Below are 14733 nucleotides of genomic sequence, written 5' to 3'. Positions count from 1 at the left end.
TGTGTGTGTGTGTGTGTGTGTGTGTGTGTGGTGTGTTTCTGAGAATGAATTAAGAAGCAAATGGATCACACAGTTTTCCTGCATGTATGGACACTGTGCAGGTGGAAGTTTCACTATGACCTTAAAAGAAAAAGGTGTAAGAAGAAGAGAAAGACACTCACATGCTAAAACAAAAAAATTTTATTCTAACTTTTTGATAGGAGGACAACAGATATCATTCTTAATTTATTTTTGTTTAATGGTTAGGGTGAAAATGTACTTTATTGGGTACCATTTTCCCAAACACTCTTTTCACTGCCTCTTTCACATCTTTGTTCCTCAAGCTGTAGATGATGGGATTCAGCATGGGGATCACAATGGTGTAAAATGTTGACACTATCATGTCATGGTCCAAAGCATAGTTGGAACTTGGTCTCACATACATGAAGAGGATGGTTCCATAAAAAATTGACACTCCTGTTAGGTGAGAGCCACACGTAGAGAAAGCTTTTTTCCTTCCCTCAGCAGAACGCATCCTCAGAATGGCCAAAAGGATGAAGACATAAGAGACCAGGACAATCAGGATAGTGACAATTTCAACCCCTCCCACGAAGTAGAAGAGTAGAAGCTGGTTTGCGTGTGTATCAGAACAGGAAATAGCGAGGAGAGGAGGAACATCACAAAAGACATGTCTAATTTCATTGGAGGCACAGAAGGATAGGCTAAATGTGGCCACTGTGTGTACACAAGCATGCAAAATGCCACCAACGTAGGAGGCAATGATGAGAGGCACATAGACTTTGGGTGACATGCTAACTGAATACAGGAGAGGGTTGTAGATTGCCACGTAGCGATCATATGCCATTGCAGCCAAGAGGAAGCATTCTGTGGTTCCAAAAGTAACTGCGAGAAACAGCTGTGTTGCACATCCAAGGAATGAAATGACTTTATTCTTTGACAGAAAATCTACTAACATATTTGGTGTAATCACTGAAGAAAAGCTAGCATCCACAGATGACAGCACACTCAGAAAATAGTACATGGGATTGTGGAGCTGGGAATCCCAAATGACCAATACAACCAGCCCTAAGTTCCCCATCAGAGTGAAGAGATAAATCACTAGAAACAGGAAGAATAGGATAATTTGCAGTTCTAGATCATCTGTGAAGCCCTTCAGAACAAACATTATAACTGTAGTGACATTCTTCATGTTGAAACCTCATGAAAAAATCTTGGAGATTTTTATAATATTGTCTTCATATTGCTCTGACCAAATGAGCAATACTGTGACTCAGTTAAAACGACCTATGTCTTCATATTTATTTCTTTTCAGTGAATAATTTCTCAGCTGCAGTCAAGGTCCAGCACCATGGCAGAGGATCAAAGCACCATGGCCACTCACTACAGAGTCAAATGGAAAATTTGGGTTAATTCACAGGCTCAATTCATGTTATTCAAAAACTTTGAAGGCAAATGGGCAATTCACCAATGAATTCCATGAGCTGTTTTCCTACTAATTGATATTGAAACAAAAGCAAACCCTTGCAAAAAGTCATTATATTTATGACAATTTTTATCTCAAAACACAATAAATATTGAAGGAAACGTATTTAAAATAATTTTAAATATAGAAAGTGTTAAATTAGGTTTTTGTGACACTAAGAGCCTAGTGAATTGTAATATTTTATGAGTTAAAAATAAAAATCTTCCAATTCCATTAGGTTACTGAACAAAAAATAACTCCTATGTGGACTCTAAAGAACAAACTGAACTAACAAGCAAAACATAGACAGACTCATGGATGGAGAACAGATGGCAGCTGTTAGGGGTGGGATGTTAGCGGGAGGCGGGTGTGGGCAGAAAGCACAGCAGGCTAATGGACCCGGCAACAGCGTGGTGATTGCTGGGAGAAGGAGGTATAAGAGGATAAATGGTAATGGAAAAAATATAACAAAGATTAAATTAAAAATAATATTATTTTAAGAACATGGATTATGTTTTAATATAAACTTATATGACAGTTTTTGTTTCATTGAATTTGGTTTTCAAGTGCTCAACATTATATTGTCTTTTTTGGGCAAATATTTGTTCATTTGTATTGTTTTTGGAAATCTAAGTTTTTAATATATGTTTACCTACTTTCTCAAAAATATTGTGGTGATGCTCTGGTTTCTCTTCAGAACGAACAAATCTTTCATCTTTTACAAAAAACATTTTGGTGAGATAAACAAATGATAAGAAAATATAAGAAATGCAAATTTGCTTTTAGAGTATTACACTTGTATATTGCTCATTTTGGATTCAGTGAAATAACAACTAGTTAAAGGTAGCAGTTAAGCTCATAAAGATCAGTAACTAAAAATATAACAACAGTTAGAAATAATCATTGCATCTAGAGAGAAAAGTAAATAAACAGCAAGATATCAGTTAGAAGTTACAGAAAAACACCTTCCCTGCATGGTCTCATGGTTGTTTAAATAAGGAATCAAAGTGATACCAGAACCTGAACTGAATGTGTCATTATTAGCCTATAATATAACACTGGTTGGAGGATACATTTTACTCAAGTGTCTTATCATAGTCATTTATGTATTTTTTTATATGTACCATATACAATTTGAGTCAGCGTTAAGGGCACATAATTGCTGCCAATTATATTTTGCATATGATCTTAATTCATATTGCAAGTCAAGCTCCAGTTTCAGTACATTGACAGGATCTCCTTAGTGAGAGAGGGAACCATTTGGAATCAAAGACTGAGAAGGCCGCCTTCCTCTTTCCCAGGAAATTCTACACTGTTAAAACACTACATTCACTTGTGTAAAATAGTTTTCCCTGTTCTATTGCTCATTTGTTTAATTGTCTACCTCTTATATTTTCAAAAGTATACATTATAAGTAATATACGCACCTTTGCTCCTAAAACAATAGCTCAGGTGCAGAAATACGGAGAGGAAATGGTGACGATCCCCTCCCAGCTTCTCCTTCCATCCAATTCAGTGCCTTCCCCAGAGACAACTGTTGTTACGGTGGTCCTTCCACTCTGCATATTTATATATACACTGATGTGTGTTTGCCGATATACAGTTAAAAATTAATAAAAATCGTCCTGAACAAAAAAAAAAAGAGAAAAAAGAAATAGAGAACAAAACACATACTAATGGTCTTCTGGGACAGATGAAGTCAGGATCCCCTAGAAGAATTGTCAGTATCAGGAGAAAATGTTATCATAGAATTATTGGGACAATTAAAGGCACAGAAAACAGAAACTACTCATATAAAAATTCAGAGAAGGTGGAATTTAGGTTGAATCCTATGTATTGAAACAAAAATGTTAGAAGATAATGAATTGGGGTACTTAACCCATCTAGTCTAATGAACTGCACATTTTTGAGCTTCTCTTACAAAATAAAATGCTTTTTCAAAACTTCATTTTAAAAAATCTTAACAAAGAGATTGAGAAAACTCCATTTCTTTAAATTAAAAAAAATGCTATGAGATGACATGACAATTGATCAAAAAAAGGGTCTGATGAAAGAATTTATGTAGATGAGGTCAGAACAATAGTGATAAAAGTAGCAAAACAAACTTTGATAGATATAATGAAATCTGTGTTTTAATGCAATTAGAAATCACAAGAAAAAATGCAGCTTCAACAGAGTTCTTACATCAGTTTCATGATATACCTGGTTTAAGGAAAATCACATATTTGTCATCTGAAAGTGTATACTCAGCTCCATAATTAAAAGTCATGAATGATATTAGGCTTTTCCTCCAGAATTGACTCTCCTTTCAGTAGCAGTAAATTCAAATGGCAGAGAAGGTATAATAATGCACAGATGGACAGATGCATGAAATATGTAAAAAAATGAGTATTTAAGGCAAGTTTTTAAAAATATGTCACTTTTGTTATAAATTTAACATTCAAATATAAGTAGTTTGTCATTTCATGTATTTATAATAAAAAATTAGCTACTATTAGTCCACAACATTAATGAGTATATCATTGCAGAGTAGAGTTGACCAGAGCTTTAAACTAGATATCTCCTTCTTTATCTACATGTAATATATTCATTTTGTGATTCTTACTTTATGCTCAAATATTTATCATATTAAGTTAATGAATTTTACTATATTTCTTGTTTCCTATGTGTACTCTTCTGTGTCTGGATTAGACCATAAAGAGGATTGTGACTTGTATCGTCTATTAAAACAATAACACCAAAGCGCAGAGATGACCATGATACAATTTTCCACATTGCAGTGGGCTTAAATTTGCATTCAGTAAATGAAACAATGAAAACTTACCATCTTAAACACTTTGGTTACATTTCTCTGCCGACCATCGTTCCTGATAGATGGGCATGACTAAATGGATTGGGGCACAAGGACAGGGCTCAGAGTTACAAGGAGAAAATTACCATGGAACTTAAAGAGTTTAGAATATAAAACCCACCTTTATAATTACGGTAAACCCACCTCCAGAAACATCACGTCAAGAGCGGGCAGCACACTCCAAACATCTCGGGCTCACTAGTGAGACCCTGAGGGAGCCGGCAGAGGAGGGGAGCAGGGACCGCAGCCGCTTGCTGAGCCTTGGAGCGGCCGCGCGCACATTGCTGTATCTCACCTGCACAGCGCGTCTCCCTGGGAGTGAGCGCCAGAGCCAGGATTCAGTCCTGGTCGCCCTCGAGGCGCACGCACCTCTCACTGCCTCTCTTTGTGCCCTGGCTTCATTCTGAAACTGACACCCCCCCCCCCAACCCTTTCCTCCCCACAGGAACACTCAAAATGTTGTATTTGGACTTTTTAATCCAGTAATACTAGTGAAACAAGCAGTGATCTGAAGTGGCTCCTACATTACAGAGCTAGCAAAAGACACCTAAAAGAATGATTATTTTCCTCATCATATGAAAGTACCCCCCCATAGTTGAATGGATCAAATGTGTTCCAGCCTTCTATTGATAAATTACTCTGTTGTACTTCACAGTGGTATGAAATTTTTTTAATCAGGAAAATGAAAATGTACACTCTTTCGGAGCATTCTCCTTTTCCTTAAGACATAAGGTCAATGTTTTTTAATTCTAGGAAATACTGTTTTCCAATTCTTAGACAAACTCTACAATAATCAGGCTGTGATGAATTCACTGATGCAAAGGAAACAATTAAAGGGTATAGTACTGGAGAGATTTCATAACATATTTCACCTTGTTATTTTAGATCTTACCTATTAAATTATTCTGCATATTCTCTGAAAATGCCTCTTACCTGTAGAAGAGTAGATGCATGTCTATGTACATTACAAAAATGCTTTATTTAGATTGCTTATATCAATGTATTTAACATTGATAAAACCCACAGGAGACACCCCTAAGGGAATATGCCCCAATTACCTTAGGGCTTAAAATAGCAACATGATAATTTACTCAATAAAAAAATGTCTAGAGTAATGTATGACAGGTTGATATTTATTAAATGAAAAGTATTTTAATCAATTAATAGATATACAAACAAACAATAAACATACGCTTGAGTACACCTAGGGCCAAAATAGAAATATTGAACATAGGTAGACAGGGAGGACCAGTAAAGTCTTTATTCTTCTCCGGTTTCCAGAATCACCCCAGCTTTATCCATGGCCAATCAGAGCATCACAAAAGGCCTGTGAGAGGCTGATGTAGTGTTAGAGGTCCCTGAGGATCTCGGAAGTAATTAGCACATGCTCACTTTAAAAAGGACAGGGCTTCACCTGGAAGAAAAAAGTGCTGAGAAAAATATCCATTGAGTAGGGCAGGTATGGGACGAAGGTGAGATTTCAGCAGGGACGGAGCTTCTGGAAGGTGTAGGGCTCAGAAAGGACTGTTCCGTGTCTTCTTGGGGAAATGTCTGTTCAGATTCTCTGCCCATTCTTTAATTGTATTGTTCATTTGGCGTCCAGTGGTATGAATTCTTAAGGTATTTTGATCTAATCCTTTATCACAGCAATTGCTGGCAAGTGTCTTTTCCCATTTAGGTGGTTGCACTTGTGTTGTTGAGCAGAAGCTTTTTAGTTTGATATAGCCTCATTCACTTATTTTGTGTCTTTTCTTTCCTTACCTTGGGGGTCAGATCCATAAGTATTCCATAAGGCCAAGGTCCGTAAGTTTAGTTCCTATGTTTTCTTCTATGGGATTTATTGTTTCAAGTCTTATATTTAGGTCTTTGATCCTCAATGTAATACAGCACATTAACAAAAAAAGAAAAAAAAAGGATACACATCTCATGATATTAGTAAGAGCTGCAGAGAAAAACATTTGACAAGATACAGCATCTATTTATGATTAAACACGCAATAAAATGTGTATGGAATGAAAGAACTTCAACATCCTAAAGGTCTCATAGCACAAACCTTCAGCTCATATCGTACTCAATGTTGAAAAACTGAAAGCTTTTCCTCTAAGATCAGGAACAAGACAAGGATGCCCACACTCACCACTCCCATTCAGCATAGCACTGGATGTTCTCACCAGAGGAGAGAAATAAAAGGCATTGAAATTGGGAATGAAGAAGTAAATTCTCACTTTCTAGAGATGACATGATTCTTTCTTTATGTAGAAAAATCTGAGAGACTTCCCCTCCTCAAAAAAAAAAGTATTAGAAAAAATATACACAGTACAAAGATGCAGGATTCAAATTCAATATACAAAAATTCATCCATACCTGTGTACTAACAATGAAGTTTCAGAAAAAGAAATGGAAAAAAAACAGTTCCATTTGCAATTGCAAAAAAAAAGAATAAAATATTTCAGAAGAAACTTAACAAAGGATGTGAGGAATCTATACAATGAAAATTATGAAGCACTATTAAAAGAGATGGAAAAAGACACAAAGAAATGGAAAGAAATTGAATCAGCATAGCTAAAATAAACATGTTACCCAAAGCAATAGGCAGATTTAATGCAATTTCCATCAAAACCTCAGTGATATTTTTAAAGACATAGAACAAAAAAATAAATCATCAGACTTATATGGAACAATAAAATGCCCCAAACTGCCAGAGCAACCCGTAGAAAGAGGAACCACGTCAGAGGTATCACACACTCTGATGTCAAATGATACTAAAAAGTGACAATAATCAAAACAGCATGCTAAGTGAGTTAAGCCAGTCAGTGAAAGACAAATACCATGTGATCGCACTTATATGTGGAATATAATGAACACAATAATCTAATGAACACAACAGTAACAAATGCTTAAATGCATGATACAGCTGCTGGCAAGGAGTGGGGGATGAAATATTGTGAAGGTTAAGCAGTGAACTTTTGGGCACAACTCATGGGCAGGGACAACATTATGGGGATTGACTGAGGGTGGGAGTGGGTGGAGGAAAGGGAGATAAAGGGGGAACAACTTTAAGGGCATAAACAAAAAATAAGTAAAATTTTCATTTAAATGTTTTCATTGTTGTTCAAGTACAGTATTCTTATTCCGCCCCAAACTCCCCCAGCCCACCCATCCCCACCTGCACCCTTGATCCTACCCCCCTTTGGCTGTGTCCACGTGTCCTTTTTATAAAAGCATGGAATTGGCAGAAAAACTGACACACAGACCAACAGGACAGAACTGAGAACTTAGAACTAAACCCAAACGTGTTTCAACTGATAATTTTTGACAAAGGGGCCACAACACATACAATGGAGAACAGAAAGCCACTCCAATAAATGCTGCTGGGAAAATTAAAAAGCCACATGCAAAAAGAATGAAAATATACTACTGTTTGCCTCCCTACACAGAAGTTAAAAATGGATTAAAGGTCTAAATATAAGACTTCAAATAATAAATGTCATAGGAGAATACATGGGTACTAAACTTACGGACTTTGGTCTTACAGAGTATTTCATGAATTTGACCCCAAAGTTAAGGGAAAACATACAAAAGACCAACAGGTACATGAAAAATTTAAAAAATTTTAAATCTCAACTCCACTAGTGGTTAGGGAAATGCAAATCACAACTACAACGAGGTACCACGTTACACCTGTTGGAATGGTTGTTCTTGACAAGACAAGTAATAACAATTGCTGAAGAGTTCGCAGAGAAAGGAAAAGAAAAAGCTTTTATTTCCTGCTGGTGGCAATGTAAACTGGTACAGCCTCTATGGAATATGGTATGGAAGGTACTCAGAAAATTAAGACTAGAGGTACCATATGACCCAGCCACCCCTCTTCTGGATTTCTACCTGAAAACTTTGAAAACTTTCATTCACAAAGATATGTGCACGCCTATGTTCATTGCAACGTTATTCACGGCGGCCAATACATCGTAAGAACCAAAGTGTCCTTTGACAGGTGATTGGATAAGAAGATGTGGTACATATATACTACTCAGCTTAAGAAAAGATATAACCCTGCCATTTGTGAGAGCGTGGATGGACCTTGAGAATATCATGCTAAGCAAAGTAAGTCAAACAGAGAAAAGTCAACAACCATGTGATTTGACTCGTATGTGGAATATGACACTGAAAACAATAAATAAACAAACGAAAACTCCGAGACACAGCAAGTGTATGAGGTCAGCAGATGAAAGAAGGAGGGGAGTACTACAGGTACAGAGAGAGTCAAAGAAGAACGTCTGACTTTGGGTAATGAGCACACAGTTCAATATACAGATGATGTGTCAAATATTGTACTCATGAAACTTATCTAATTGTATTCACCAACGCTGCTCCAATAAATTTACTTTTAAAAAGTGTATACCCTTGTGCTAGTCTATAGATTGGAATGTGGGCCCTGAAGACAAGGCCTGATGCAACTCCAGCTTTGGTCGCTATCTCTGCCTGATCTCCAATATTCTAATGTTCTGTTACATGGAACATTACCATCTGTCCCATGTCTGTGCTCAATAATCCTAGTTCAGATATTCATTTCTTATCTCCACCATTAAAGGCTAGTGATCTTAACTCCATCTCTCTTACCACTTAAAGTGTAGTCCATTAATTCTAAAATAAATATAGTAATTTTTATTAAATCATGATGAATTCATTTATAGCTTATGCTTTGAGACTATTTCAGTATGTGCATGGTTAGGGGATTTTGAGACAAGTAAACAGGTTATATTCCCAGGAAGAAGAAACAGGGTTTCAGAGAATTTAAGTTATCAACCCATAGCACATAGCTATTTAGTGTCAGAGCTAGACCTATGTTCAGTGTCTTTACATTTATTTTGCAGTCTTGTTCAAATTCTTTTTTCACTGAAAGTCCTTTTATAACAGAGGACAAAATGCATTTGCGTAATCACTTTTATCATATTGTTTATTGCTCCAGAATTATCCTCTCATTTGCTATATAAAACAGCAAAGTAATCTTGGTACTTTTGCTGTCCCAGAAGAGAATGAGGGTGTTTTCTTCTAGGAGTATCCCTGTGGACTTCAAGAAGAGCTTGAGATCCTGGTATAAGAGAGTCCAAATGCTCCGTGTTCATAGCATGTCCTCAGTGAGTGAGCAGTTCATTTCCACAGGTAAGAGGAGAGGTTTGTCTTCACTTAAGAAAAATATCAGATGTTACTATCTCGATCTGAAACTGGATTATTTGCCTCAATATCTATGTCTGAGGTAGAAATTTCTAGTGAACTTAGAGCTGAATTAAAAATTGAATGAGAGAGTTAGGGAATTATCAGGGATAATTAGAAAAGTACAACATATCATGTCAATAAATTCTTAAATTAGAAATTGGATTTAATTTTCTTGATGGAAGACAACAGAATTAAGGTAGTAGAAATAAGGGACTGTATTTCTAATTGATGAACAGATGGGAGAAAAAAGCAGAAGGGCCATCAAACAACATGTATAAAGGACACATGGACAAAGCCAAAGGGGTAGGTTGGAGGGTGGGAGGCTGGGGTAGGTGAGGCGAGGAGATGGTGGAGGGAAAGTGGAGAAACTGCGCTTGAACGACAATAAAGACGAAAAGAAAAATGTAACTATTCACCAACCATTAGGTGTATACCATTGTGAAATCATAATGTTTTTCCTCATGAAGGGATATAAATGAATTTTAAATTGATTTTACTAGGTTGCTAATAGACCTAGAAGCCACTTTAATTTGTCTTTTTAAAGAAATATAATGGGGTACTTGAGTTTGTGGCTTTGTAAACGAATCCAGGCCCATGTGGATAATATTTTGTGCTGTGTTTAGGGGATACCATTCCCAAATGTGCAGCATATCACACACAATGAGACAGTGACAGGATCAAGTGAAAAGAGCTTAGTCTGAAGACAGAGAAGCTGCCTTGAATCCTGGACCCACTAGTAATTCTGTGACTTTGATCAAGTTGTAAGTCAGGCTGGTGCTCAGTTTTCTCCTCTATTAAAGGGTGCTGCATTAGTTTGCAAGCTGCTGTGGACATAATATAATGTACACAAAATCTCTAACACCCAGTAGCCATTTTATAACATTTGCAGCTGCTCTGATCACTTGGCTTCATTTCCAGCTTAGTGTTTGTATTTACTCTTCTCAGGGATGTGTGGTGATTTTTGATGTCTGACCAGATGAGGGTTGAGGAATTCCTTCGAGTTAGGTTTTTCAGAATGATCATGTTTTATTAAATTTTGAAATCATTGGTCTTTCTCACTTATCTCCTAAAGTGAAATTAATTAGCTGTAAACACAATCAGGTCTAGTGTCCTTAAATGTTAGTTGACTGAAATGCCTGTCTGAAGAGTATCTTCAATGAAGTAGGTGAATCCCGTACATTTTGGCTGTCGTTCCTTCAGTTCTCTACGGTGAGGTAGCGAACGCTCCAAAGGGACATAATTTGGAAGTGAAATATACCTTCATTCGGAAACCCCTATCTAGTACTACAGATAAAATCAGAGAAGTCAAGAATTATGAGAAAAGCATCACGCCTGAAATTATCAGAAGAATTTAAGCAAACATATTGTTATTCTACTGTCATGCCCAGAGTCAAAAATGCAATGACAGAAGTGAATTTTAAAGTTCTTTCTTTTTAAGGTTCTTGATATCATAGAATATTGGCATTCACTGGACATAATCGCATGAGAAAGGTATTTAAATATATCTTAAGTGCCGTATTTAAAAAAATATGTTTAACTAAAAGAAGAAGCCTTAGTTTCTGGTTTGGTGCTCAATGCATTACTCAAATCCTTGAAGAAAGTCTAATTTCCTAACTCCATGTTTATATTGTGTAGTTAAATAAAATTTGGAAGTCATGTTTCCTATGGATGTACCCTCACATATAATAAAAACACTTTAGTGAACATGGTAATGCACCTCATAAATCAGCACTCTCGAACCACACCATGTTCATGTTGCTGAACAAGATGTGCCTGAAAATTTGGTTAATCTTAGTTATTCTTTGGTTTGGGGAAATAAAGTAATTTTTCATGGTTATACAGGTACTAGATGTTAAATCTGAGATTTTAATACCGGCTTTTAGGGTAGAAACGTACTTATGTTAATCTCCCACAATTTTATTATCTCAAACACATCCTTAAGTAAAGGTTACAATTGAGCTGTTGCTGAAATCTCTCCTGTGCATAGCAGTCAAACATGTAGTTTGTAGACTACACATTGGTATATTTTTCTAAAGCTGCTTGCATATTTTTGGTTGTTTTCACTGTGCTTATTCTGATCTACCTGATTCCAGTTTTGGTCCTCAATCTGTTTCATAATTTTTTTTTGCTTATAATCTATGATTGAGTAAGAGAGAGAATGAGAATTTTCTTAAAACAGAAAGAAATGTGTTGTGATGTCCAAATGATGCACTAGCACTTATTTATGTTATTGATTTTTTAAATTTTATTAATGTACCTATTCAAAGTAAATTGAAAATTACTCTAACGCATTTGTGTCTGTGTGTTCTCAATAGTACTGTTAGTTGTCTGTATTTACACAGAAGTTGAAATTTAGCTTAACTGTATATTTTACTCAAGAATCTCTAAGGATTAAATGAGCATTTTGCGTGAGGGTGTTGTATCACCACATCTGAGAATGATTTAATGTCTTTCACATGGATCTGGGAAAATAAAAATATGCATATTTTCTCATTTCTTCTTGATGTGTGAACATCTCAATATGACAAAAGTGTGTGTATTTCATGTCACAAATATAAATCACGGGTATGTCTCTGGTCCGTACTCCATAGTTTTTTACACCTTTAGGCTGTGACACACTGAAGAAAAACAAGAATCATGCTCCCAAAATCTTGCACCTAAATGTAGAAGATGCAACATTTTGGTTTTTCTTACACCATGAAGAATTTCAGTCGAGACACACATGACTCTTCAACTTTACAGATAATTTCCTCCTTTTCACATTTCACTAAATGAGAAACAGTCTGGAGGCAGAGGGAAATATACCAGAAACAAAACACTACTTTGTAGCTTATATTGTAATTTTACTCTTTTAACAATAGCTTTTATAAATGTTACAATCTATTACTGGGTGGTTTTTCTTTTATAATAATTTGAGTGACTCCTTAAAAAAGTGTAATATATTCAAGAAATGGTCATGATTTATTTTTGACGTACCTAAGTCTTAAAAATGCACCCAAGGATTTTACAAGGCTAGTAATTATATAAATATTAAAAAACACCTTACATGCATTAAGTTCCATTGGAAAACATTAACAGTATATAAACTGTGCAGGCCTAAATGGATAACTTAGTGGTAGGTGTGTCAAGAAAGAACACTGAAAAACCGAACCAAACCAATATTCTATCATGATTTTTGTTCAAGGCACCTCCCCCTCCGGAATGGTGTCTGTTATCTGTTCACCAGTGTTCTAGAAATACTAGTTGAAAGGAATACTAGCCAATAAAACAGATGAGGCAATGGTTTGGTTGGAAAAGCCTACCCCATATGGTAAGTTGAAATGGAATTCAAACTCAGCCCATTTACCATTAATCGGGAATAATCTCAAAATAATTTTAACATGGTTTTTCTCATTTAAACAACACAATTCTCATTTACACACAATCCTGTTACATAAGTGTGGCTGCCTTCATTTTAACGATTATAAATGTTAAGGAAAGGCATTTCATCCACACTGTAGAAAATCTTGATGTCCTATTCAGACGTATACTTTCTATTATAATATTTTCGGTTAAAATTCCTCTACCTTAGTGATGTTTAGATGACGGCACATGAAAATAGGTGTAAGTGAATGTGACAGAACATAAATTGGAAATTAATACACTTAAATTGAGATTTTAAAACATATGACAAATTTAGCCAGCCATTTAACAAATTGTCTTTAATTTAACAGGGTAATGCATTCGGTGGCCCCCGCTTCCTCATCACTCTTACTCCCTCCACCCGAAGGATTTCAATATGCCCTTTTAAGAAAAGGTCAAGGGGATAAAATAGTGGAGATGCTATTTTTAAAAATACTGCTTTAAAGTCTATTGATAAATATAAAAATGTCACAGCTGAATTCACATTTCGATTTACACAGGATTCTGATCAAAAATGTAACTGAAGTCACTATGTTTATATTGATGGGCTTCACAGATGATTCTGAGGTGCAAGTCTTCCTGTTTTTACTATTTCTAGCAATCTATCTGTTTACTCTGATAGGAAATTTGGGAATGGTATTATTGGTCGCTAAAGATTCTCGACTACACAATCCTATGTACTATTTTCTGAGTGTGTTGTCATTCTTGGATGCTTGTTATTCTTCAGCTGTCACACCCAAAATGTTGGTCAATTTCCTGAATGAGACCAAAGCCATTTCTTATACTGGGTGTGTGGCACAAATGTTTCTCTTTGTTACATTTGGGACCACAGAATGCTTCCTCTTGGCTGCAATGGCATATGATCGCTATGTGGCAATCTACAACCCTCTCCTGTATTCAGTTAGCATGTCACCCCAAATCTATGTGTCACTCATCATTGCTTCCTATGTTGGTGGCATTTTGCATGCATGTGTACATACAGTGGCCACATTTAGCCTATCATTTTGTGCCTCCAATGCAATTAGACACATCTTCTGTGACATCCCTCCTCTCCTCGCTATTTCCTGTTCTGACACTCACACAAACCAGCTTCTGCTCTTCTACTTTGTGGGCGCCATTGAGATCTTCACTATCCTGATTGTCCCGGTCTCCTATGGCTTCATCCTGCTGGCCATTCTGAGGATGCGTTCTGCTGAGGGGAGGAGAAAAGTTTTCTCTACCTGTGGCTCTCACCTAACAGGAGTGTCAGTTTATCATGGAACCATCCTCTTTATGTATGTGAGGCCAAGTTCCAGCTACGCTTTGGACCATGACATGATAGTGTCAACATTTTACACCATTGTGATCCCCATGCTGAATCCCATCATCTACAGCTTGAGGAACAAAGATGTGAAAGACGCAATGAAAAGAGTGTTTTGAAAAAATGGGTGTATCAATAAAGTACGTCTTCACACTAATGACTAAATTAAGTCAATTAAGAACCATGCTCATTGTCTCAATATCAAAATAAAAAATAATGTTATTTTAGTGTATTCGTACTTTCATTTTCTTCCTACACCATTTTATATAAAGGTCACACTTACCTCCACCTGTGCAGTTTCCACACATGCAGAAAAGCTCTGTCATTCAGTTGAATTCTCCTTAATTCATTCTTAGATATGCAAATACACACACACTGATAGTGATTGTATTAGTTTGTCAGGTTGTTGCAGGAAAGCACCACAGACAGGTAGCTTAAACAAGAGATATTTATTTTCACCGTTCTAGGATTTAGCAATCTTAGATCAAATAAAGTTAGGGCTGC

At 36.2% G+C, this 14733-nt stretch overlaps 2 protein-coding genes across 2 annotated transcripts; one reads left to right on the top strand and one right to left on the bottom strand.

The window, feature by feature from the left end:
* Window positions 1–235: 235 nt before the first annotated feature.
* LOC129072105 (olfactory receptor 5T2-like) lies at window positions 236–1189 on the bottom strand. Its single transcript, XM_054575514.1, has one exon. It carries the CDS (start codon window positions 1187–1189, stop codon window positions 236–238), a length of 954 nt encoding a protein of 317 aa, XP_054431489.1.
* Window positions 1190–13394: 12205 nt separating this feature from the next.
* On the top strand, window positions 13395–14348 carry LOC129072099 (olfactory receptor 1094-like). Its single transcript, XM_054575502.1, has one exon. It carries the CDS (start codon window positions 13395–13397, stop codon window positions 14346–14348), a length of 954 nt encoding a protein of 317 aa, XP_054431477.1.
* The last annotated feature ends 385 nt before the right edge of the window (window positions 14349–14733 follow it).

Source organism: Pteronotus mesoamericanus, unplaced genomic scaffold, assembly GCF_021234165.1.
Source record: "Pteronotus mesoamericanus isolate MK-2021 breed Mesoamerican mustached bat unplaced genomic scaffold, CSHL_Meso_final contig_1147, whole genome shotgun sequence".
Classification (NCBI taxonomy): Eukaryota; Metazoa; Chordata; class Mammalia; order Chiroptera; family Mormoopidae; genus Pteronotus; species Pteronotus mesoamericanus.
Note: the sequence above shows the minus strand (reverse complement) of the source record. Positions and strands in the feature narration are given on the sequence as shown.

Excerpts from the sequence above, each read along its gene's own strand:
- LOC129072105 (XM_054575514.1), bottom strand. The coding sequence starts at position 1,189 with ATGAAGAATGTCACTACAGTTATAATGTTTGTTCTGAAGGGCTTCACA.
- LOC129072099 (XM_054575502.1), top strand. The coding sequence starts at position 13,395 with ATGTCACAGCTGAATTCACATTTCGATTTACACAGGATTCTGATCAAA.